A 27,974-nucleotide genomic window follows, 5' to 3' on the forward strand; every position below is an offset into this window, starting at 1 on the left:
TGCATGTAACACGACTAGGATAATTATTAACAAGCTGATCTTTTTTTTATGTAGAAGAGGAACAAACTCTTCTCGACATCAGACAACATTAAATAAGTAAACATGAAAACAACGTCAACAACAAATGTGCAAATGAAAGTGGCAAACTGTCAAACAAAGCATTTGTAATTATTCATGGTCCAGTGCATGCTGGGAAGGAGGTGCATGGGAGTGAAATGCTGAATAATTGTTATGTTTGCACCACAGGGCAGAATATGCAGTACTTATGTACGTACATTTAATAATATAATGTAATATAATATAATATAATATAATATAATATAATATAATATAATATAATATAATATAATATAATATAATTAATATAATAATACAACACTAATAATAAAACAACAGTTTGACGGCATAATCGTGTGTGTGTGTGTATATATATATATATATATATATATATATATATATATATATATATATATATATATATATATATATATATATATATATATATATATATATATATATATATATTAAAAAATTATACAAGAGTCTTTAAACCGTTTTGTATGAGGACCTACTTTCTTCCGCCACTTATTCACATCTGCAGCTGACGTCAGAACAGCAAAAACCATTGCTACTTCACCAACATCAGTTTAGAGCTAGTATTTGAATGGTTCTGTAGTGTAATGTCTGAAGTGATTTACAAAACAAGTGATTTTGCTGACATTTTAAAGGGCCATGAAACCCCCTCGTTTTAGCAGGGTGTTTTCACACCTCTACTTTGGAAAAAGTCAGAAAAGCGGGCGTGTCCAGCTCTGTTTAGGGGGGAGAGTCGGAGGAACTAAAGTGGGAGAGTGTGGGAGTGTCTATTTGGGCACGCGCGAGTTTCAGTCAAAATAAACACACGAGAAAGTGAAGGTGTATTTTTTACAGTCATTGTGTTTAACCTACATGGACATCTGTAGTTGAATTATTAGCCAGACTATTAAATGTTGGACTTTAACTGCAGTTTGGCTCTTTCATTCAGGGAATTCATTCATGCCCCTCGCGACAAATGATATATTTGATTCGAGGAACTGCTGTAAGCGTGTATTGTTCATGCAATGTTTGATACCGCACGGCAAATGAGAGAAAAAAACCCTCCGCATTTCCCGGAAACTTAGATGCACACGGCAGGTAGTGTCAGAAAGCCGCGCGTGTTAATCCGGTCACTAAATGCGGTGCTAACAAGTTTGCACTCAGTGCAATAGTTAACTTAATTCGATACGAACAAACTGAATAAACAAAGAGCACTGGTCGCTCACTTACCAAATCTGTAGAGGCAGGACAATCACCAGCAACTAGAGCCGCGTCTTTATAAAGAGAAGACTACAAGCAAATCAGGATTTCAGCGTTTGCAGATGAGAACAGCTCTCAGGTAAACAATAATCCTCCTTAGACACGTAAGTTATTGTTGTCGAGCGTCGCGTACACTGTTAGTCCACATGTAAGTCTGAGCTCTCACAGAGAGAAAAGGAAAACGAAACTTAATGGCAGCAAACTATAAAAGCAACACTCCACGCTTGTTTTGCCAACACAACGTGGCGTCTCTGGTGTAAACAGTGACACTAATGAATATTAATGAAGTTGCAAAATAGAGCGCGCTGATTGGTTTGAACCAAGCCTTACTCATGCATTAATGCATCACACTGTAAGACGTAATAAGACTCACTCTGGCACAGGCGTCCAGTCTGCACGCTGGAATACAACGCTATTATGTCATGACCGTGACGCAGCTTCAAAAATTCACTTCAAACAGGAAGTACGAATTTGCTTGAAATAACGCAAAAACAACCAATTTACACTTTTTAGTGAAATATAGGTGTCCTAATAGTGTTTTTAGCAGTGTGGGACACATATACGACTGTCAACAGCTCAAAAAATGTGTTTTGGTGTTTCGTGACCCTTTAAGATTATAAGGCTGAACAGCATGAAATGCCATCCATCTACAGTGATTTCCCAGTATTTCTCTGTTGCAATTAATTGTAAATATTTAAAATAGGCACTATCCTTATAAATAAACTGCGTAGTTGCAATCTAAACAACTACATTCTCAACTAAAAAAAAAAAAATCTCAAAAGAACATTATGTTGTCCAACAGCTGCAATATTTGCCAAACTGTAGAGTGTCCTCTGCTTGTTGCTGTTTGTGGGCAGAGTAATACACAAGGGTGAAGGGTGAAGAGGCTGGACGAGTGCTGTTATTTGCAGAATATGCACGACTATCAGATAATCAGATTCAAGAACCAGAACTGTTATATTATAATATAAAAAAATATAATATAATATAATATAATATAATATAATATAATATAATATAATATAATATAATATAATATAATATAATATAATATAATATTCATTAATTTTCCTTCGGCTTAGTCCCTTTAATTATTAGGTATCGCCACAGTGGAATGAACCGCCAACTTAACCAGTAAATGTTTTATGCAGCGGATGCTCTTAATAGACTAATGCAAAATATAAAATCAAAACATCAGTAGGCCATTTGTATTGAGTACACCTTGCGGTATTGGGGATGAGTTGTATGCACATGTCTTATTAATTTGGACGGCCTCATGCATTCATTAGCAAGAACTTTAGTGCAGATAATTCACTGTGGCTGGGTCAGGAACTCTTTGCTTTGAGGAATAATGGAAACGGAATAAAACCATAGTTCAGGTAACTATCTTGGTATTGCATTTGTTGTTCCGAGTATTGCTAGTGCTGTGACCTGAAATGTTTGGAGCTTCCTCACCTGGGTCCAGTATGCTTGGGTAATTACTATTAGTATTACTATTAATAGTAATTACTTTTTTTTTTTTTTTTACGGATTACAAATTTGTAAATTTTTTGGTCAGCCAGAAGATAAAATAAACTAAGGCAACATGATTAATCTCCTAATTGTCCACTGTCAATTTTTTAAAAATATGACACAACCCCCCACAGAGCTTACTGGGACCACCTTTTGGGCCGGGACCCCCCTGTTGGGAACCGCTGATATAGACAACACGGTGGCTCAGTGGTTAGCACTGCTGCCTCACAGCATGAGCTGGATGAACTAAATTGGCCAAAGTATATGAGTTTGTGTGTGAATGAGAGAGTGGGTGCTACCCAGTACTGGATTGTGGCTGGAAGGGTATACGCTGTGTAAGACATATGCTGAAATAGTTGGCGATTCATTCCACTGTGGCAACCCCTGTTAAATAAGGGACTGAGCTGAAGGAAAATGAAATAATATGATATAATATAATATTCAGTTTATCTGTTTATTAAGACATGATGTCATATTTTTTTCTTAAATGCTGGCATGCATGTAAAAGTTGCACCTTTTCAATTAGTATTTTGATACAACACACTTATTTAATCAAGGAGTGGTTGTAATCTTCCCCTAACACAGGCTTGCTGCCGACAGTAGCCATCTCAAGGGAACAGGTGATAATGCAGAGTAATAAGAATTAAGAGCCCACTAATCAGTTGGCCACATGATAAGACTATTAATCTTGCAGAGGGTGCGCTGAGCCTCTGATGTACCAGGTTTAGCCAACAGACTTAAAAAAAAAACTCCAATGTTTTGATGAAGGGCCAATCAGGGCAACCGTGAAGTAGCTCCCACAAATTAGAGGATGTCAACTGTGGCTTCTGAGAACAGATGAATATTCGATAACTGTCTGTGCGATGATGGAAATGATGTATGAGAAATCACCAATAATTTAAGAGCTGGAATGTCTGCTCACCTTCTAATGGACCAGAAGTGTAATTCCACAGATTTTATGTAATGCTACTTCTGTTAAGTTCACTGTAGCAAATTCAAGTCTTTTAGAAAAAAATGACATCATTTAGGTCACTTTGATCATTTAGAATTGTTTAAATAGTTTTGAAACTCATCAAGGATGTTTAATAAATATATAAATAAAAAATAATTAGCATTTTGAAAATGTATTAAAAAATAAATAAGTGTTTTCCATTTGAATATATTTGTAATTACTTTTTTCTTGGAATGGCAAAGCCAGTTTTCAGAATTCGTTACTTCAGTCTTCAGTTTCACATTATCCTTCAGAACTTATTTATTAAATAGTAATTAAATTAAAATGATTTGATGCTATTTTTTCAGGATTTTTGATTAAGAATGTTCAAATTAACAGTATTTGGTTGTTTGTTTATTGTACTATTGATTGTTACTTTTAAATAATTAAATGCATCCTCACTGAAATGCCAAAACAAAAATGAATAAAATCTTTCTGACCTCAAACAGTATTTACACTGACAGATTTATGCATATTTATGTGTTCATCTGTTGGCTGATTAGTAATTCAGAATTACAGCAACAGAAAAAATACACAGAATGTCAGATAATTCAAGATTCAATCATATAACATGGCAAAACAAGTTGCAGTCTGATGATGTACGTTTTACCATATGCAGATATAAGTCTAGTTACTTAAATTACTTCAAGAATAGCCCCACTTCCAATCTATTTGAATTGAAATGACTAAATTACACAAGACACTGAATTACAGTTTGAACTGAACTGTACACACCCAGGAAACTATGGATGCACTGAATTATCAGGCAAATATAGCATTTTCGGTTTTCGAGGAAATCTACCTACTACATGTACTTATAGTGTACAATACTACAACACTACATGTACTTAGTGTACTTGTTCCTGCTGTTTGCGATAGCGCTGGTGTGCTGTCATGGCTGATGCTTCTAAAACTATACAAACTTGAACATCTATAATCTGAGTTGAATATTGAGAAAATCGACTTCAAAGCAAATTAATAATTGAAAATTGAGTTTTGATATATTTACAGTAGACAATTTACAAATGATCTAATCTAGTAAAGGCCCATGCACACCGAGACATTTTTTGCACACGTTTTCCGTCTGTTTTCCGCCTCATGACTAAATAAAGGGCGTCAGTGTGATCGTGCACACCAATGTGCAAAACGTCAGACACAAAAGCATCATTTTTAAAGAAAAAACGCATCATGCTCGGTTTTTTTTTTTTTTTTTTTTTTTTTTGTGCGCGTCAAAACCTTTTCCACCAATCAGATTGGCACTTTTGTTCACGTGCATGAAGCTGCTGAAGTTATAGTACACAGCATTTGGAGGCGCTCAATCGCAAAACTGCCAATGCGAGCGCACATTGAAGAAGATGCCCAAAGGCCATATGAAAGTGGAGCTGCTTATTGCTCTGGTGAACAATAATCATTTCTTCATCACTAGAGCTGGAGCTGCTGCTTGAACCATCCATGCTTGTTCAAGACACGAGTAACTTTAACAACAAGCGTTTGAACTTCCTCTCTTCCTCTTCTACTGTTTTATAAGCGGGTGTCAGAAGCTTAAAGTTGTGTAGCGCCATCTAACGTCAAGGAGTGCATTTGCATTATCTTCTGCTTGACGCCAGTGAAAATTGCTTGGGTTTGAATACGGAAAAATTTCTTGAAAAATGCTGACGATAAACGCAAACAAAAAGCGTCCCGGTGTGTAGGAGCCTTAACACTTTAAATTAATGGTCCATTAGTTCATGTTAGAGGCCAAAAATATAAGGTGTCCCAAATCGCATACTTATGCACTATTCTTTGCCATTTTGTAGTATAAATAGTGTAAGTAGTACGTTCACACTGAAAACTCAAAAAAGAATAAGTGCACTTTAAACACCAGGATGCTGCTTTTATTTTACCGGTAAAATGAACTGTGGACTGTTGGACACTTTACACACTCAACAGTCGCTGCTTTGCTCACGTACTGGAAGGGGCGGAGGTATCGGGCACTGATTATGGATTACTTTATTTATTTTGGATTGTGAAAGCAATATTCTCCTACAAGAGTGATTATAGTGCCTCCCAATGGTGAATGAGGTTATACTCATGGCAGGTATTATTTGGTACTTTGATCATTTATTTCACTAATTTGGCAACCGTCAAACGTCATCAGGGGAATGGTTTGAATTCCCGCTTAGAAAACAAACATTAGTATTCCCTTTGGCATGACATTACATTCATATACTATGCTGTTGAGTGTGTAAGTGTATAGTGTGCCATTTGGAATGCAGGTATACTTGTGCAACATCAGACTGACCTTGATGTCCAGTGTCACAAAGGTAATTAGTTTATTGTTTTTTAATAAATCTGTATAATTTGCGTTATTAAGTTCAATTTAAAAAGCATAAAACAATTGTATTATTTAATAATAATTATAACAAATAATTTGTTTTGGCTTTTCTAAATTACCAGAATGTTTAGTCCAAAATGTTAATTCTGGCACATTCCTACAAAAACATTTATTACAGTTTTAATTGAACTCACCATACCTAAGAAGAAATACTGGAATTTTCAACACCTCATCAAAAGAAGAAATACAGCTTAAAAAGTTACAATGAATGACAGATGAGAGGTTTATTGCAATAAATGTTCCAATTCTATGAAAACCAACACAATATTTTGGGTAACAAAGATCAACATAAATTGTCTATTCAGATAATATTCAATTTAAGTTTCAAAAATAATATAATACAACAGCCTCCATTAGTGTGTACGTTTACATGGACACCAATAATCTGATTTTTATAGGATGAAGACTACACTGATTAAGAGTCAACCATGTAAACAGCGGTTTTTGATTAATATAATCCGATTAAAGTCATAATCGAACTAAACAGAAATCGGATTAAGATATGTGGAGTATGCCGATTTTTAGTTGCATTATTGAAGTGCAGTATGGACATGTAAACACAGCAATCAAACTATTATCATTGTATAAGATTTTCGCTGTATTTTGCAACAGGATAGTCTATATATTGCGTATACCTCAGACACCTGCATTGCGAAATGCTGAGTTTTTTTTTTTTTTTCCCTGTAAAGCCATGTATTGTATGTATTGTATCTTCAATCCATTAAAACAACACTCTTGCAACAATTCATACTTGCATCCAATACCCAATATGTTCCTGAATGACAGTGAAAGTGCCAAACTGCAGTTAAAGTTGACAAATTAAAAATGAAACACCCGAAATTACACGAAACTCCAGAGGAAATAGAGTGGTGACGCAATGACATGCTTTAAAGAGCCCCTATTAGGGGTTTTTGTATGGGCTCTAAGTGAATTGAAATATCCAGCTAAGGCTTAAATCTGAAAGTGGACAGTGTTTAAACAATTTATTAATCTATAAAAGACTCGATTCATAGTAAGGTTGGGCGATGTCAACCAATTTGGCATCATACAATGTCTAATGTGAAACATCGCGATGGACGATGGCATCGTCGTCATAGGCGGAGGTGAATTAATTATTTATGAATAATTAAATAATTCATATCGAACTAATTATTTGTAGCCTACCGTTTCAACTACCTGACCCTCATGGTCTTTGTTTTACCCATAACTATATCATAAATAAATAAAGATAAGTTGCATACAAATTGCCATCTGTCAATCACTTTTTTCGTGGCAGGTTGGTCGGTAGAAAAAGCGCACAACCAACAGTTTCTGAAGTTTTCACAAAAATTACTAAGTACAAGTGTGAAAGTGAAAGACTGAAGCAGTGTACTGATGCTGTGGCACGTGACCTGATATATTCAAAAGACCGAAGAGTCGTTAGATGGAGACCAGATTAATTAAATATCACCATGGCATCGTCTATCACCTCAACCCTAATTCATACTGTAGTACTTAAAATGAATTGTCTTGATAATGAGTCTTTAGCCATTCTGACGTGACGTCGATACGAAACATTATCTCCGCCCATTTATTGCGAGCACAAACCTGGAAAATGTGTTGGCAGGTATGCTCAAACATACACTATGCACTCTGACTACTTTAATATTGTTAATAAGCCGTGGTGGGCATTTCTCGCGCTGAACGCTGTGGACCAGTCGCAACAGGCTGTCATCGGTTCAATTAGCGCATATTAGCTTCGCGCAAAAGAGGGGTTTGGGAACAAATAAATCGCTGAATGATTCATATGGGAGTCGCTGGGATAATTAGGTAAAAATGAATGCTTATTATAAGACAATGAAGGTGTTTTTTGACCTTGGATGCGTATCAGGCTGTTGTTGGAGAACCTTAAAACCAAAATATGACCCTTTTTAATGTATAGTAGGGGCTCTTTAACATGTAAAACTGGATCATGAAAAGTTAATTCAAAAAGCAACTCATGTAAACACCTTGATCATATTATTGTCTTATTCAGATTAAGGCAAATATTCGATTAATGATGTCCATGTAAACGTAGTCAGTGACTACCACAGCAAGCATAAAATCACACAGTCTTCAGTTCAAGTGCAACTAACCTGTAGATCTTGTATCTTGTGGAAAATCCTTGACGGTTCCTCTCCACAAATTCAGTGTACTCCTGTGAGTGGTGAAATGGGCCCTTGTCAGAAAGAAGCCAGTCCAAGGGTCCTGCAGGGCCTTCTTCAGCTAAACTGGCAGAGCTTGTCAGCCAGCAGTGGAGGCTGAAAGTCAGCAGCAGCAGCTCCCATGGAGCCATGGGGGGAGCAGCACACGGCTTCAGCAGCACAGGCTCTGGTGCAGGACCACACTCCACCACCCAGCACTGAAGATTGGCATGGCTTCGGCCACGCAAACTCTCACCTAAACACACACACAGGAAAGAGATTCACACAGGAAGGACAAAGATGCATTAGTAAACACTTAGTCACCTTCAGTTCCACTCACTGAACAACTGTTCTTTTTAGTGAAAAGTGCACACACAGACAGAGTGAGGCAATTAACAGGAAATTCGGTTTCTTTTAGACCACGTAAACTATTTAGGACTTTGAAGAGATGTTGTCAACACAGATAGGGGTGAAAAAGTACGACAATTCTCTGTGAGAATAATCTACTAATTGTCTGTAAGTGAGAAGTGCAATATATTCACATGAAATGTTCTCTGAATGGTAATGGGTGTTTCAGTACTTCAGAGGAACAAAGTATCACCACATTAACATAAAAAATGTAAATGAAATAATAAGAACATCCTTTGCACATGCTATCAGTTTTAGCATCTGCACTGCTAGAATGAAATCCTGCATTACTGCCTTATTCCAAAATGGATTCAATTCATTTATTTCCTCAAAATTCTACACGCAATACCCCATAATGACAATGTGAAAAAAAAGATTTTTTGAAATTGTTGCAAATGTATTAAAAATATAAAAAATGAAAAATCACACGTAAATAAGTATTCACAGCCTTTGCTCAATACTTTGTTGATGCACCTTTGGCAGCAATTACAGCCTCAAGTCTTTTTGAATATGATGCAACAAGCTTGGCACACCTGTCTTTGGGAATTTTTTGCACATTTCTCTTTGCAGTACCTCTTAAGCTCTATCAGGTTGGATGGGAAGCGATGGAATACAACCATTTTCAGATCTCTTCAGAGAGGTTCAATGAATTTAGGTCTGTGCTCTGGCTGGGCCACCCAAGAACATTCACAGAATTGTTGTAAAGCCACTCCATTGATATTTTGGTGGTGTGCTTTGGGTCATTGTCCTGCTGATCTGAGGTCAAGAGCACCCTGAAGCAGGTTTTCATTCAGGATGTCTCTGTTCATTGCAGCATTCATTGTTCCCTTTATCCTGACTAGTCTTCCAGGTCCTGCTGCTGAAAAACATTGCCACAGCATGGCGCTGCCACCACCATGTTTCACTGTAGGCATGGCATTAGCCTGGTGATGAGTGGTGTCTGGTTTTCGCCAAACGTAACGTCTGGCATTCACTCCAAAGAGTTCAGTTTTAGTCTCATCAGACCAGAGAATTTTGTTTCTTATGGTCTCAGAGTCCTTCAGATGCGTTTAGGCAAATTCCAATACTAAAGCCTGATTTATACTTCTGCGTCAGGTGACTGGCGTAACCCACGGCGCATGCAACGCGCGTGGCTGTGCATTTATACTTCTGCGCGCTGTCTCTGTCGGTCTGCATTAAAACTTCTGAAACGCTAGTTGGCAGTGAGGTGTAAATGTTTCTCTGTGTCGAGTTTCTTCTCTGCTTTTTTGCTTTTCCTGAACACTTCCGGGATGTACAAGTGGCTCAAAACTCGCTCATTTTGAGGCAGGAACTGGCGGACGTGCAACAACTTTAACTATGAGGTAAACACAAAACAAAACTTTCCATCCAGAGCTCCTTCACGGGACTCCACACTTGTAAACAATCGCTCGCGCCATTCGCGCGGCTCTCGGTCCCGCCCTGACTCGTCAGCGCTACCAAGCTGACCAATCACAGAGCTTACGCTACGCGTCGTTGCGATGTGTAGTTAAATTTTTTGAGAGGTGCACGTCAGCGACGCCAATGGCCACGGCAAAGGGCTATGCGTCAGCGCCGTAGCATACGCCGGCGTTTGACGCAGAAGTATAAATCAGCCTTAAGAAGTGGCTTCCGTCTGGCCACTCTACAATACAGACCTGATTGGTGGATTGCTTCACAGATGGTTGTCCTTCTGTAGGGTTCTCCTCTCTCCACAGAAGAGCGCTGGAGCTCAGACAGAGTGACCATCGGGTTATTGATCATCTCACTGACTAAGCCCCTCCTTCCCCGATCACTTAGCTTAGATGGCCGGCCAGCTCTAGGAAGAGTCCTGGTGGTTCTTCCACTTACGGATGATGGAGTCCACTGTACTCATTGGAACTTTTTTGAGCAGCAGAATTGTAACCTTCCCTAGCCTTGTGCCTTGAGACAATCCTGTCTCGGAGGTCTACAAGACAATACCTTTGTCTTCATGCTTGGTTTGTGCTTTGACATCCACTGTCAACCCTGGGACCTTATATAGACAGGTGTATGCCTTTTCAAATCATGACCAATCAACTGAATTTACCACAGGTGTGCTTCAATTAAGTTGCTGAAACATCTCAAAAATGATCAGTGGAAACATAATGTACCTGAGCTCAATTTAGAGCTTCACAGCATAGGCTGTGAAAACTTACGTACTTGTGGTTTTTCAGGTTTTTATTTTTAATAAATTTGCAACAATTTAGAAAATATATTTTTTCACATTGTCATATAGGGTATTGTGTGTAGAAAGTTGAGGAAATAAAGAAATTTCAATTAATATTCAATTTCAATCAATTTTGAAATAAGGCTGTAACATAAAAAAATGTGTAAAACGTGAAGCACTATGAATACTTTCCGGATGCACTGTATTAGACCAAATTATGTGTGACCCCCTATGAGCTTTTCGCAAATTGCATAAAAAGCCAACAGCACCAGACAGTTTAAATGCAGCCACTGTAATCCAGTTCCATGATAAAAAGCTGCCATGAGCACATTTTCAACGTCTTTGTCATTAGTTAGTTCTCAGTGTTGGTTTCTATGGGGCCACGTAAACTATTTAGAACTCTGAAGAGATGTTGTCAACACAGAGAGGGGGTGGAGTATGACGATTCTCTGTAAGAATGTCTGAGTGAGAAATGCAATATATTCACATAAAATGTTCTCTGAATGGTAATGGGTGTTTCAGTACTTGAGAGGAACAAAGTATGACCAAATTAGCATAAAAAAAATTTAAGTGAAATGATAAGAAAATCCTTTGCACATGCTTCCAATTTTAGCATCTGCACTGCTAGGATGAAATGGGAGAAATTCTCCCAGCTCCTATTAGTCCAAATTATTTGTAACTCTCCACAAGCTTTTTCGCAAACCGCATAAAAACGGCACCAGACAGTTTAAATGCAGCCACTGTAATTCAGTCCCATGGTAAACAGCTGCCATGAGCACATTTTCAACATCTCTTTCAGTAGTTAGTTCTCAGCGTCTCCTGCAGTCCCACCCCTTGTTCTAACCCTGCTATTATTTCCATATTTCCACCAAGTGCTGTCAATCATTCCTCACAGCCATGACCGAAGCAGATGTTGGAAAAGAGTCTCATTACTGTATTCTGATGACAGTCTGTTAAGTCATGTGTGCCATGTGACCATATGTGTGGGCGACTTACAAAGACCATCATACTTATGTGGAACACTGTGAAACCACATGCAAATGCGGAGGTAACATGCAATATAAATGCACCACACTGACTTGTGCATCAGTGCTAAGTATAAGCTCTAATTACAGGGATGCCTATATCAAAACAAAAGCGCTTCTGTGTGTACACTTTGATATGTTTATTGCTTATTGGATAGCGATAGAATTGAAACTAAACAACTATTGGTCAGCATAACATATTTCTTGGGTGATTCATCTCCACTTTCATCTGCTGTAGAACTATATTATATACGTAACACGCTGATAAGCACATCCATAACGTAGTGAATACAGCCGAGATCTGGGCTACAATGCATTCTGCTGTGATTACAGCAGATTTAAAAGCACGGCGTTTGCTGCATGACATCTAATTCTTCAACGCAGACATCCGTACTTCTCTATGCATATTGATGAGGAAGCCTCGGTGGAACAGAGTAACCACTCAGTAGGGATCCTACAATGCGCTGCACTTCAGCACCACAGTGCACCACAAAAAAAAGGGCCTTTCAAATGCCGCAATCTCCATGTTTCCATCAGCAATTCTTTTGACTTGCTATTTTTCTGCCTTGAGTAACAAACGCTTTGCTTTGTGTAAAATCACTGTTTACATTTCTCCCAAGAGCAAAGCATTGTTATACGCATTCCAGTTTTATGCTCTGGGATAGTGGCTCTGGTTGGCAGGTGGCGATGTGAAAAAAAAAGTGACGATTAAAAAGCGTGTAATGTAAGTCACAAGGGCAGAGCGAAGCTTTGAGATAAATGATGCCTCTGGCTCTAGCTCTCTTCTAAACATAGTTTACTGATTTCAGCTTAGCTCTTTCTAAAAAAGCAAAATACACTCAATTCAGTCAGTCAGCTTGAAGTTGAGTACTTTATTCAAAAGGTTGTGATCTCTTTAACTTGCCAGTCCTTTGAGATACAACTTGCAACCTTAACTCAACAGTGCAGATTTTTAGCTGTGTGCTATCTTCATACACTAAACACGTATGTATTTATTGAGGGCACTGCTCATTTCAAATCAATCTACTGCGATAATCACATTATCTCCCCCATCCAGTACCGTAACGGGATTTTGGTTATTATCTGCTAAAATAATATCAGGTATGTGTCATTCCCTGTTTACAGGGACATCATTGGACAGTATCTGTAGTTACAAAAACAATACACTTCATCAGATGCTGTTAAACCGATCCACTCTGAAAGAGGAGCCGCGGTGTACTTTTATATCACAAATAAAACGTCTAGCCTGAGAGGGAAATGCATTTTCTTTTTTTATCATCAGCCATGGATGCGTAAAAAATACCAATGGTGCCACTTAAATATAATTGAACACCAAGCCAGCTTGAAATATCCTCAGGCTGGTTTAAAATGTCATAAAAATGACAATTCTTCTGGTTCCAACAAACCCGTATGTTGATTAAACCACGGTTTCTGTAAAGATTTTCTAAAACAAAATGTGCCAGGAAAGAGCCTGCACAAATAAAACTGACTTGACTTGACAACTGTGATGTGTGGATGGACTGAAACAAAATGGATGTATAAACTGTGTGGGAAGAACAGAGAAACAAATGACGGTGGAGAAAGTGTAAACACATAAATGAGGATAATTAAGAAATGAAATAAGTATCTGCATGAGCCAAATTAAGCAAGGGTCTGGTGGGAGAGATCAAAACATTAGCTAGTTTTCTGGAGAAACAAGCATAAAAATAATTATTCAGAAGTATGTTGGATTAAAATTTGTTACCACGCTGAAACCCATAAAAAAAGGTATAAGTCTTTCATAGAGAGAAAATTATGTATACAGTTTTGCACGATCATCCAAGCCTGGCTTCATGACATGTAATTTTTCATTTAAACTAGATGTTGCTAGAGAATTTGTATCGTAACCTGCAGGGCCTGCAATAGCAATACAAACACTCGTATTGTAATTTGTCATGTAAATGGTGACTATGACAAGGTCCTGTGTATTCACCTAGAGGGACGAATCATTTTAAAACTACAGCCGTGGCTAGTAATAAGGGAGAAACAGACTAGACAAATAGCTGTCTGGATGACAAAAAGCCAATCTGTATAAAATGGTATACCATTTTGCTCAAGCACATTGAGTTATTTTCATTAAGCTGCGGTGCAACTGTCATTTTAGATTATGCTTATAATGCCAGTGTGGACAGATTACATTTATTGCAAGAAATAAACAGTGAAATTTCAGTTCTTCTTTTTTACTTTTTTGTCTACAATAGGGACGTCCAAACTTTTCTTATGAGGTGCCAAAATCCAAGCTTGATTGAGAGCTGTGGATCAAAAATCAATATAGCAAACTGTATTACATCAAAGTTGCCATGGGTAATTTCTTAATTTATTTGATAATATCTATAAATAAATTGAAAAAATTACAACCGTATTTACTAATGCATTCTAATTTTTAGGAAAAAATATATTATTTAAATGAACTTATTACAATAAAACCATGCAAAAAATCATTTCATAAAACAATGGAGTTCAGTGCTGAATACACTAGTCATGCTGAACCTGCCTTTGCCGTTATTTGCACTCTGATGTTTCCTGCTTTTTTCCCCTGTCCTTTAAGTGACAGCATGTACTTTTTTTTATATCTGATTTATTTATTTTTATTTTAAACATTTTATTTCAGTTTGCTTATTTTGTAGCTCAACAATAAAACAAAGAAAATTCCCCAATCATTTTCCCTCTGTTGGGCCAAATTAAAGGATACAAAGGGCCAACTTTGGCCCACAGCCCTAGTTTGGGGATCTCTGTTCTTCAATGAAGATGAATATCTCTGCAAGGTTGCTTAAAATGGGAATCTTTACATTGATTTTACTAAAGGTGTAAAGAAAATAAACATTTAAATACACCTTTTTTCTAGAAAATGCATTTCAACAGTTATTTAAGATAGCATGATACATTTTGACCAATGATATCATGTTTCTTTCCTGTTTGCTGTGGAGATGGTAATTATTTCCAGTGAAATTAATTCACCCGCTGAAATGTGAATTCAACTCCAAACTTTGCTTCAACCCCACAGTAAACAACTGATTGGTTATGCATCACAGAGGACATTGTGTTCCAAATTTTGTTTTCCTAAACCTCACCCAATTCAACAAGAGAATGCTTTTTCAAAAAGCTTGTCCTGAAGTGAGTGTGAAAAATCAAAGTCCTAACTACAGTTAGATTGAATTTGATTTTAGTCATTTACAAAAATTTACAAAGTGATGAAGTCATTTGCGGAAGACATGAATCAACGTTACATACACCTTGTTTACATGGGGCATCAGTGTTAACACTTCCCATTGACTTTGAATAGAGTGACGTCAAGCAATGCTGAAATAGATTGTGGGTCAGTTTAGTCACATTGGAGCCGTAGCAGAAGCTGACAGCCAATGAGATTACTTCATGCAAACACGAGTGCAGACAGTACAATCCCATTTGTGCAATTCCAGAAAACAGTTTAGGGATGCTTACTTTGGTTAATTTTGCCAGCTGAAAACTGCCGCTCGTTAACCAAATATTAGCCATTAACTGGTCAGATTATTAATAAATTATTATTTAATAAAAAATGAATAATTGACATATCTATTTTGTGTCTGAAACATTAAATATTGTATTTAAAAAAAACTGATTTATTTTAACATGCAAACATAATAACAACAGAACATGACAGAACATCTTTATGCACCTGCAGTGTTTCCAAAAGCATAGAAAAAAGAATAAACTAAATAAAAAAGAATTAAAGAAATAGTCCTGCCCTAGATATTTTTCACAAAACAAAAACACAGACTGAATCCTTTTTTTAAGAACATAGGCCGTTGGTCCAACCATTTGTTTTTTTTCTTCCATCAAATAAACCTCAAATCGATCGCTACACAGATAATATGCATTTAACTAATGCTCCGCTGTAATTCTTATATATTATAAACCTCTGTCATCATTTTTAATAGAAGTCATTATTTTAAACATTATGTCTTGAGCATTTTTACTTTCTCACTCGCAGTTCGTTTGCATGCGATGAAAGACAATGGTGCATATGATTTTTTTTTAAGTATAGGCTACTATAACATATAAAATTTTTGTTGTTTAAATATGATATTGCATTAATTTGCATACATGTTTTATAAGCTATAAAATAAAAGCCTCAGTTTGGTGGGTAATTATCCTTATGCAAAAAATCAATAAAATCTTTAAATTTGTTTATTTTAAAAATGGATATATGATAAAAACTATTAATAACTATAATTTTCCAAATACAAGCTGTATAACAGCTTTGTTGGTTGTACACTAAATCGTCACACTATAGACTATTGGTTGTGTTTATGCGTGGTGCCAGAGCGGAGCCGGACTTGTGGCCGGCTTGTTTCCAAAGCAGTGCACATTTCAGAAAGATTTGTTTTGCGTCTTCTTTCTCCAATTGTGCAATTAAACAGAAGTGTTTATGATGCAGATCCAGGACAGAGGCAATCAGCATCAGCACAGGTTTGGCATCAACTCGTCTGTGTCAAACTGTGACGAATAATATTATTTTATTTTTATTATGCTTCTTTGGCAAAATATGTCTGTTTGCACGTGTTACCATCCCGTGAGTTAACAAATATGTGTTGCACATTTATGCAGCTAATTAAAAAATATAAATATAATATATATTTTTTAATTGTTTAACTGATACCATTAATCATTTATAAACTCTTTCGGTTAACGGTAAATCAGTTATAGTGAGCATACCTAAGTGGTATGTGAAAATTGAAGATAAGCTTATTATCATATAGTTGGTAAAAATCACTCAGTACTTTCTAACCAATGTTTATATACAACTACTACTTCTGTACCTTTTTGTGGTGCGGTCCTAGCTGGATGTGATTGGCTGTGAGAACACTGACTATCATGTCCGTATGAGCTTCAGACTTGCCCTTCGTGAGAACATGGCATTGGTGTAAGAAAATGGTAAAAATTTTGTTTTGTTAACAAAACCATGAACACATCAATCACACATTCACACTTGTAAGATTAAATCTTCACACCTTCTGAGAAAATCAACTACATTTACATTAACTAACTACTACATTTACATAATAAGGCAACACCGGAGCTTGATTTATTTTTTGACCTTGCATTTTTCAGTTGAAGCCTTTGTATTTTTATTTTGTAGAATTTATGATTATGCAACAAGTGCTTATTTAAACCTTGTAGACAATAAACCCAAAGCTTTGCCTCTTAATAAAAAAAATATATTTAACCAAAAAACAATGAACATTCTATTTCCAACTGCAAGCACATAATCGCCCTTTTTCAACATCTCTAGGCACAGAAATTTAACTTAAAGAATAAGAACCTAGCTTAAAACCCGAGCACAAAGTGAATTATTACTCAAGTAGTTTTGAAAGGTTGAGATGATGAGATTTGGGAGCTCTCAAACTTGAGTTCTGAATGGCATCCGAGTCAACCATGTTCAGAGGATAGACTCAAGTGTGCTCTTTGGACTCAGGGCATCTGTTCTGTTCTTTCATTTACAACCTTGCGCAATTGCAATGCGTTTTGGCAGTCTCTGCTGGAAGCATGCAAATGAAGCTATGTTCTGTGAGATATTTCTGCCTCTAAACCTGGGTCCGCGGGGTGGATAGAGGGTTGTCTAACTGTTTGTAAAAGTGTGCATCTTGAGTGAGAGTTGATTACAGGGTTGTATTACAGCTTCTACAGTAGGAATCCACTATTTGTAATTCTGGTTCTTTCAGGCTTGACTTCAAGTCATTCCTGAAACCTCCTTCAAAGTCTGCAACAGGAACCAATAAACCTCACATCCTCCTCTCTCCGCTGACTAATGAGCTTTTACTCTTAATTAGCTATGTTATTCACCAACCCATGACAATCATTGGTGCCTTTCATTGAGTGCCTGAGGGTAAAAAGGTTTCTTAGTGAAATAATGTGGCTGGAAGTCATAATTATTTATCCGTGTTTCGTTTGAGAACAAAAGGATGTGTACAAAGAGATTTGCAGTGTGTAATGTATCAAAGAGAATATCCCAGCAGATGCAGTAAAAGAAATATGAAATACAAGCTTATATCAGTGGATGGAAAGGAATGACAACCATTGTGTCGAGTGTTAAATGCAAATCAAATATTCCCTCTAATCTTGCTGTCACTTTGAGAAATGGACCTCTAGGAGCAGACGAGCCATGAAAATATAATAATTGTCAAATTCTAAATGAAATACTGAGCATCAGACAAAATAATATCAATTTGTAGCAAAGGCAGAGGTATGTTTAGCATGCTGCATACACATACATCTGACCTTGTTTGTCCATGTTCCAAAAAAAAAAAAAAGGAAAGAAATACAGGTCTATAAATGACAACCTTATAAATACGCTCGCTCAGAGCATTACTCAAAAAGACAACAAATGACCCAAAGTATAGTGGGAAAAGCAAACAAAGAGATAAAAAAAAACCAACAAATGTATTTTTGTTTGCTTACCAACACTCCGACAGCCACATTTAATATAGCATGTCCCTGAGAGCATAATGTCTCTATGGACATGGCACACATTTTAATATGAGGGTTTGAAAACACTCAGTTCATGTCTCTAGGGTGCAATCATTGGTCTTTTTATATTATTTTAATATAAATCCTTATTACTAAAGCCTTTAATCATTGCAGAAGCATAAACAACAAGGTAGCTTCTCTTTTGATCATGAGTACAATAATTTGTTCAGATGATCCTAGATTAAAAAGGCTGTAACTTATGGTTTTGATGAGTCACGCGATTTAAATAGCTGTTGCTATTCGGGTCAGGACATGTATGCAGAGAGTAAAGGTTTATAGAAAAATCAGTTAACCATGACTATTAAACAGAGGGGTGCATTCCATTAAAATGTCTGTTGATGCGGATAAAACACAACAAAGAATTGATTACAGGTTAGAATTAGACCTCACAGTAATAGCGAGCAGAGCCAGTGGTAATGTACAAGATGCTGAATTAATTGCTGCTTTAATTATTGCCTTTTTGATCGTAAAGTTCTCACTTTTACATTTTTATTTGGCCACAAATCAGTGAAAGGCTCAGCGCGATGCTGGGGGAAAAGCAGCAATTAATTTTAGAAAACAAACCATGGAGGTTTTTTTTTTGTTTGTTTAAACCAGCCTGCCAGACAAAGAGTCTCCTCTTCAAACAAAGGCCATTATAAAAATGTTACATTACACATAAATCACATAAATTTAAAGCCACAAATTATATATATATATATATATATATATATATATATATATATATATATATATATATATATATATATATATATATATATATATATATATATATATATATAAATTTAAATAATTTTGATGTTTCTGCATAAAGTTGCCATCTTCTGAGAATTCACATCATGTCCAAAGCATTCAGCTGCAAAATACCCACACTGAAAGTGAAAATGTGGTTCAGTAACAGATAATTTTAATAGAGTGTAACAGTGCCGGTCCTTTTATTCAGAAAGGCTAAATTCGAAAATATTTCCCCATTCATTTTTCTCCAAAGGGCTTACAAGCTGCACCAACCAACTAGCAAAATTAGACATGTTAATTTGAAGCAAACCAAAAGAGAGTGTGCTTTAAAATTTCAAACACTAGAGAAATGTGAATAGAAATATTAAACTATTCTGTTAATGTTGTAGGTTGTATAAAATCCATAGCTCCATCTGTAAAAGCCATAAACTAAACCACCAGCAACATTAAAAATTTTGATTTGATGCAAATAATATTGAAATTAGCGTAGGTAAGAACAAGGCAGGGGGCAGATGCAAATGCAGTATTAAAAAAATAAATACAATTATTAAACAGAAACAAATCAAGCAACCACAAACAAAAAAAAGCTTAAATATTCAAAGACTAATTAATAAGGTGTGGAGATAATCCTTAATCAAAACTGACAAGATAATGAGAGGGTGGTCACAATAAATAAGGTAACAAACAGCTAAATATAAGGAGACATGAACACAGAAACCCAAACAGAACTAAACATACACACCAGGTGGGTGCACTGTAAGAGTAGATTACAGGGTGAAGGGAGAGGAGGAGAAAAGTATTTGAGATTTCAAAAAGAACACTGATCAAAATGGTGAACATCACTTGCAGATTACTCCCAGTTATTAGTTTTAACCTGGCATCTGAAAATCCCTATTTAACTGCCTAACTTGCCTGTTTTCACTGACTTTGCAAGATGATGAGTCATTCTAAAGTGACTGAAACCCTCTGACAGCAGTTTGTCCAAATGAAGGCCAAAGAAGTGACCCTTTCAGCCACAGCAAAAGAAGTTGCTCATTTCAAATCCCTGATTTTAAAATATTGCATCTGTCAATATATTATTAAAGTCCGCCAAAGAGACCATTCGCGGAAGACAAATGCACAAGAGGACAGGATGATCTGGGGAATCTCAGTGGCCAGTGGTTTAAACACAGCAGAAGGATTTGCTCTCCAGTTCAGCTCTGAACAGGGTAAGGACTAAGAAATACAATGCCCCTGTGTTAAAGAGAATTTTGGACTGAAGGTCTACTCTGCTGTGACCAAATCTCTCATCAGCAAAAAAAAAAAAAAAAAAAAAAAAAAAACTAGACTAACCATGGCTGAGGAGCATGTTATGTGGACTGAAAACTGTTTCAAAGTTCACTTCAGTGAACAAAGCAAGTTTAATTTGTGCTCAGTTGAACTTAAAAAAAAAACTTAGACACATCTTTTTGAACACGGTTTTAAAGTACACATGAAATCATTACTAACCATATTGTTTAGATTTTGGGTCAGGGGTTAGTTTATTTTGGTAGTTTTGTGGGGAACAATCCATCTGTGCATGTCATAAAAAAATTCAAATTGTTTGCCAATGTAATCAAAAATTTTAATCTGAAAATGCACTTCCTGTTTGTTTTCAGTTAAATTCTTATATTACGTTTGTCTGAGGAGATATGGGGCGTGGCTAACATTCTTAAGCACTCCCCTCCAATTGTTAGTTTTGAGAGCGCTATGACAACAAAAATAAATGGTTTGCAGGTATGTGTTAGCTTTTAACTCTCCTGAAACTCTATTCTGAATAAAATGCCAACTTTATTACATCCAATCAGCTCGCATTAGAAAAACAAGCCACGCCCACTGTTTACTCATTACACATTCGGTTTCTCTAGGAACTGCATCATAATATGAAAAAAAAAATATATATATATATATATAAAAACGGTAGCAGGACTTTTATTAACAGTATAATGAGCTGGTTTTACCTTTGGTGTCATTAGTACTTGGATTTGAACCTCTTTTGATATGCATTTTCTTTTACTGTAAATCACTTTCTGACTTCTTGTTTGTGAAAGGTGCTATGTAAAAACATTTATACTTGCTTTACTTTTAATTTGTTTGTCACAAGTATACATTAAGAGAGCATAGGTCAACAGACTTGATTGCTCAACTCATTAACTGTGCTTGATGGTAGTGTGTGGATCTAAATATCTCTGTTGGTGCACTGCTCTTTGATTAGTGAGATTTTCCTAATTGAAACGTATAGAGGTTGACAATGAAGATGAGGATCCAAATGCAGTTTATTTAAAGAGAAGTTGTGTAGGCAACGTTCAAAAACAGGGGCAAACAGTAGCATAAAGATATTCCAATAAGCGTAGTTGAAATACAGACAAATGGTCAGGATAGGTGGCATAGAATCAAAAGGAAAAAAGACAAGGATCAAAACAGGGCAAGACAAATGGGAAAATGCTTTGTAATGTTCGCTGGGAAAAAACAAGACTCCGCCAAGTGTCTGTGAATGTGGGCAGTGTATACTTTGTGTAATCAGTCGTTGAGCTGTGTGTGTTTAATCATCGGAGAACCAAAACAGGCGTGAGTGAGTGCATGACGGTATTTGTAGTTCATAAAGAGACAAAATTGCAAAATTGGGGTGTGGTACCAGAGATCTGCAAGTCTGGTTCGCTAGTGATGGTGAAACTAATATCGCCATGGGTTATGAAGATTAAGTTGAATTAATGCAAACAGATGGACTCAATAAAAGCATTTACAATCAATTAACAATGTGATGTCAGAGCCCAACAAGTCAATTTAAAAAAAAAAAGATTTTTAGATATTGTTAACAATTACCAAGGGCGTCGCTAGATACAATGTGCTGGGGCACGGGCCCTAGTAAATGCTTTGAGTCAAATTTTACTTTATATGTATTGTATTAATTAAGAGTGTTAATCTCGGAATAAAGATGATATTCTCTACATCAGAATCAACGCTTGCGAAAGCAATGCAGTTTAATCGAAATCAATCAAAAAATTGAAAACTGATGCAGGTGCACAGAAAACATACTGTTGACACAGACATGTTGCTCTTGCTCTTGGTGTGAATACTGGATGTTTAAAAGCACAGTGAAAAAATACTCACTGTTCATACATAGTGAAACTGGCATAACAGCCTTTAATGCAGAGATGATGATCTTATTTTGACTACACATGGCTGTAAGATGGATTTTGTGTGTGTGTGTGTGTGTGTGTGTGTGTGTGTGTGTGTGTGTGTGTGTGTGTGTGTGTGTGTGTGTGTGTGTGTGTGTGTGCGTGAAGAAGAAAGGAGAGATGATGAGTCAGGGAGGTTAGGCTTAATAACATTAATCTCAGCCACCTGAGTCAAGTTTCAGACAAAAGATAATTCTTTATATATAGTTTTTTTTTTTTTTTTTTTTTTTTTTTTAGAATTAGTGTTCTCTAAAACCGTCATATGAAATTAATATTCATGCAAAATATTTCTTAAAAGATCTTAGCATATCACTCTAGTTGTGTCTTTACATTGGATTGATTTCTGTTATTTATTTATAATAATAATCATCATATAACAATGATACTTATTTACTACTACTACTACTTTTTGTTGTTGTTGTTGTTGTTGTTGGGGCATCCGTAGAGCTTTACGTCTAGCAACACCCCTGACAATTATCCCTTGGAGATTTCCCGTCCTAACAACTGACTGTTGGACTTTATTCACAATGCAGGATTTCAGGCCAATAACATTTCAAAATGGACATTACAGTAGAATAAGGGGAAAAAAAGTCCTGTTACTTGAAGCTAACCACTGATAAAGCCACATTTCCGATTCTTTATAATGTCACTGTTGGTTAAGATACAATGTGACATTGAGACTTAAAAAGACACATAGTTTTGTAAAAATCAAATACATTTTATGTGTCAAGGAAATGACAATGACACCTGAAACCTTTTAGCAGTATCGCTTTCATATATATGTCTTTTTGCTTGTCATTTCACACACGCATCAAAGTTTTTGTTTGCCTAGTTGAAAGGTGTCATGTCACATCTTTACCTTCTTTTCAACCGCATACTCCCAATGGTCTCTTTGTTTTCATGCTCTAATCAAGAAGCCAATGTACATGCGCCTGTCTTTTCACCCGTTTGTCTCACAGAAACCTCAGCATCAGGATGGATTCGGTGATCTGGCTCATTATCATAAAATAATGGGCTACGGCTCACCATCATAAAGCTTCGCTCCTGCTCGGGCCTGTCTGCTTGCAGCTTGTTCAGCCAATCAGTCGTCGCTGTGAAATTTCTGATGTGCTGGAATTGCTGCAGAAGGGCCTTCACGCATGACTCATTCATTAATTTGAGGACTTGTTAGGGAGCCACTTTACCTGCAGACAGCCATTTGAAGAAAAAAAGGCCCCATTGAGGCATATTCATAGGACTAGGAAAGGTGTTTTGCTGACTCTCTCGGGCTCTCATCTATAGCTTTATCGCACATCAATATAGGATGAATAAGCCATTGAGCTAGAACCCAACTGGATGCTGATGTTTGTGCGTATTTGTGTAATTGTCTGTGTGTGCCTGCGCTAAAAGGTCTTTTTTGTCTTTTATGTGTCCGCCAAAAGCTCTAAATGGTGTTTTTGGAAAATGGCGAAAACTGTGCAGCAGATAGCGATGATGAGAGACAGCTGGGTAACAAAGGCACACAAACGCACACACACACAGTTAGACCCTTCACATGGGGAAATGTGGATGCAGCATTCAGATTGTCAGTGTTGGGGTGCCAAAGACATCCTGTGCAGGGCTAACAGCAGTCACACAAAAAGTAAGCTCCTACAGTTACTTACACTTTAGGCTTGTGTGGCACTATGTATCCAAATAAAAAAATGCAACTTCCAAAGTCTGCTGTCTGACTAGGCATGGGCCAGTATAAGATTCTAACGGTATGAAAACATTGGATAAAATAAGTTCTTTTTAAACGTCTGGGTAAAAAAAAAAAAAAACTTCCTTAGATATGGCTACATCCGAAGTTGCATACTTCCATACTATATAGTACGCTAAAAACAGTATGCGAGCTATGTCCAATTTCATAGTATTTGAAAAAGTACTCAGATGAAAAATACTACTTCTACCGGGAGTCTTCCGCAAACGAAGGACACTACGCTATCCTATGACGCATCGTAAGAGAATTTATGAATGGGAGTGAAGCGGGTGTGTCACGTGATCATGATAAATGGCAGATGTAGTACATCCGAGCTCTATTCGTACCACTCACATTCATACTGTATAGAACATACTTTTATATCGGTCGAGTAGTACATTCAAATTCATATGCAGTACCTACTGAGTAGTAGGCCATTTTGGACACAGCCAATATATTTTATTTTGAGAAACATTTCAAATATTTTGGAACAGTAAACAATTCAGGCAAAATAGTTCAAATGAATCAATGACTTCTGCTGTCTTCATTATTTTCAAAAACACAGATTTCTCTTCAATTTAAAATGGCAGCTTGGAATATCTTTTCTGCTAATGATACTGTTTTATACCTTAGGAACTAGGGTTGCGATACCATTAATTAACATCACAATACTATACCAGCTGAATTATTGTGATAAAAGAAGTATTGTTATACTGTAATTCATAACTCAAATCAATTAAATAAAGAAAACTGTCAGAAATAATGTTTTATATGTTATAAAAGGCCTACTTGAATTGAATTCATAATTCCCTTAAAGCTGCAGTCACACTGGACTTTTCTCCCCACACACTTCCATTCCTATGCATCAGACCGGAAACGCAAGATCAAGAAGTTTCGTAAATCACTGCACTGCAAAGTTCAAGCTTGGTGAACTCTGAAAATCTGTGACATCGCATCACATGACTGTGTGAGACCAATCGAGGATCAGAACATGACCTCTCTTTACAGAAATGTAAAATATGGAGCAATCGCACGCTTTTTGTAATGTTTTTTAATGTCTAATCATCTTGTTTAATCCCGCCCCATTTCGCAGCGTGATACGACAGAATTTTGCACACAGAAACTCTAGAGTAACCGCAGCTTTATACTGAAACAAGCATTTGCACGTCACTTCACCTAAAATGCATTAGTTATTTTTGTTTATTTTGTAAGTAACTTACCAACAAAAGATACATTAAAAATAAAGATACAAATTACTCCAAATGAAATTTGTTACAAAAAGATCAAATTAGGCAATATGAAGTTGTCAAAAATTTATACAAAATTATTTCAATGTTTGCTGTTGCTCTTTTGGGTTTTTCATCTTTTTATTTATTTTTTATCAGGTAAGAATCCAAAGTAATTCAGTAATTTCACTTTGTCAGTTGTTTTTTAAAGACATTGTTGCGGTTGTTATAGCAAATAAATCATATATGTAGCACAATCACAGTTGTGCGTCCAACCTAAAGCATTTTCCAAGCCACGGTATACCTTGAGAACAGTTATCATCATCCCATGCTTGACCCGAAAAAAAGAAAAAAATGACACAAATAATGTAATTCCTTTTGGTGCCACTAGTGGCACTGCAATTAAGTAAATAAACATGCTAACATTTCTTCTTAATTAATCAAATAATCAATTTTTTTTTATAATTGTATTCATAAATATGCAATGTCTAAGGATTATTTTGAAGTTTGTATTCCATAGAGTAGTTGGAATGATACAAGGTTAAATAGATATTAACTATGGACTGATTGACTTATTGATTGATTAATTGATTGATTGATTGATTGATTGATTGATTGATTGATTGATTGATTGATTGATTGATTGATTGATTGATTGGTTGATTGATTGATTGATTGATTGATTGATTGGTTGGTTGGCAGATAGATAGATAGATAGATAGATAGATAGATAGATAGATAGATAGATAGATAGATAGATAGATAGATAGATAGATAGATAGATAGATAGATAGATAGATAGATAGATTGATTGATTGATTGATTGACTCTGCATTTACTGTAAGACCATTGGCAATGTATGTTTCCTCTGCTGACTCTATCAGAAAGACCCGTTACAGCATGTATGTTGTGGATAAAGAAGAGTAATGCAACATCATTTGCTTTTCTGTGCTTGCCCCATATACCCGAGATAGATGAGTACTGGCATAGTGGTTCAAATTATATTGTACACTACAAAACAGTATTTCCATCTCAGTGATGTCATACATCGAGTGGACTTTGTTTCTCTATAGTTCTGGCTATTTCTATAATTAAATGTCATTTAGTTTTAAAGTAATTCCAAGTAAGCTACAAGCTATTTTGATAACAGATGGTAGGGATGATATAGTGACACCAATTAAAGCAATGAATTTGCAGCTGATTGACTAGGCAGCAAAGTTTCAGGCGTCTTTTCTGTAAACCTCCAGCTGTGTAGACTAGTACCTGCATATTAGAATCCCACATTGTGATTTCTACGAAAAAGATCTTGGGTATTTAATTCATCACACACACAAACACATATATATATATATATATATATATATATATATATATATATATATATATATATATATATATATATAAATATATATATAGGTGTTATATTGTTAATTTATATCATTTTATGCTGAAATAAATAATCAAGGAGCAATCCTAATTAGTCTTGCCACTGAAATAGGTTCCCTTGTTTTAAAAGGGTATGCTTAAACGAATTCTGAGTAAGAGCATTATTTTTAACAGTAATGCAGAAATATCAACGAGTGTTTGTGTGTGCGTGTGTGTATCAAGCACCACATGGCATGCATAAATACATGAACGGTCTTGAGGGATCACAGCAGTACCTCGTGTAAGGATCTCTGTAGTCTTGATGAGCTGCTGTATGCACATCCTTCATAACAACGCTATGAGAGATTGCGTTTGTTTAAAGTTGTCCCGCTGCCGCAAGAGGCAACGATCATCTTCGCAGACAGTAGCTAACGTTATAGTACACTGACAACAATTTTAAACACGGCCGGATTGAAAATTCAACTCACCATAACGCTCCTCAGTGTTGAAACTTCATCCGTTCACGTCCCATTCTGCGCTGAATCAGTTTTTATAATTATTGTTTGTTACATCACCATAAAAAGCCACGGAAGTAACGAAAACTGTTTGGCGTACAGACAAAATGGACGAAAGGTCGTATGGGCAGCACCTAAATATTTAAACTGGCGCTACTTCACTATAGTCCAACTTCGGTGACAAATCTCCCCCATCGTACAGCGAAGGTAAGGTCATCCCTGTAGAGCTTTGAATTATTCCTTGAAGACGAAATAACCGCATTTAGTCAAATAATGTCGATTATAAATCCACTAAACAGTTAGAAACAGATCGCGCTATTCAGTTAACGCGCGCGTCTCAATTTAACATCCGCCAACGGACTGCGACACTCAAGCTTCTCAGTCTCTGTTGGAAGTGCCTGTGGATATTCCTCTATAAAGTCAGTCCCATCACATAGCTCTGCTTGACCCTCCTACTCTGCATCTCTTTCCGTGTGTGTGTGTGTCTGTGTGTGTGTGAGAGAGAGAGAGAGAAATTTCAATGGATAAACGCTGGCAGACGCGAGCGCGCGCCCTCTTTCACACAAGTCACATGTTTAAAACACAAGTAGCCCTCTGTAATGGCTTTTCGGAGGATATGCATAAAACTCAGGACGAGGTTGGAATGATAAGCAGGCTATGTTACCAAATCTAGAGGTCCCTGTA

At 36.4% G+C, this 27,974-nt stretch overlaps 1 protein-coding gene across 3 annotated transcripts in view; it reads right to left on the reverse strand.

The window, feature by feature from the left end:
* Positions 1-27,692, reverse strand: part of brinp3a.2 (bone morphogenetic protein/retinoic acid inducible neural-specific 3a, tandem duplicate 2) — a 69,231-nt gene extending 41,539 nt beyond the window's left edge. For 2 of the 3 annotated variants that reach the window (XM_073952398.1, XM_001341533.7), the window contains exons 1-2: positions 27,264-27,692; positions 8,324-8,627 (exon numbers count right to left, since the gene is read on the reverse strand). Coding sequence is in view for 2 of the 3 variants with exons in the window: in XM_001341533.7 (XP_001341569.2) it covers positions 8,324-8,523 (200 nt within the window). In the remaining variant the exon portion in view is untranslated. 3 annotated transcript variants of the gene reach the window in all.
* Between the last annotated feature and the right edge of the window lie 282 nt (positions 27,693-27,974).

Source organism: Danio rerio, chromosome 6, assembly GCF_049306965.1.
Source record: "Danio rerio strain Tuebingen ecotype United States chromosome 6, GRCz12tu, whole genome shotgun sequence".
Classification (NCBI taxonomy): Eukaryota; Metazoa; Chordata; class Actinopteri; order Cypriniformes; family Danionidae; genus Danio; species Danio rerio.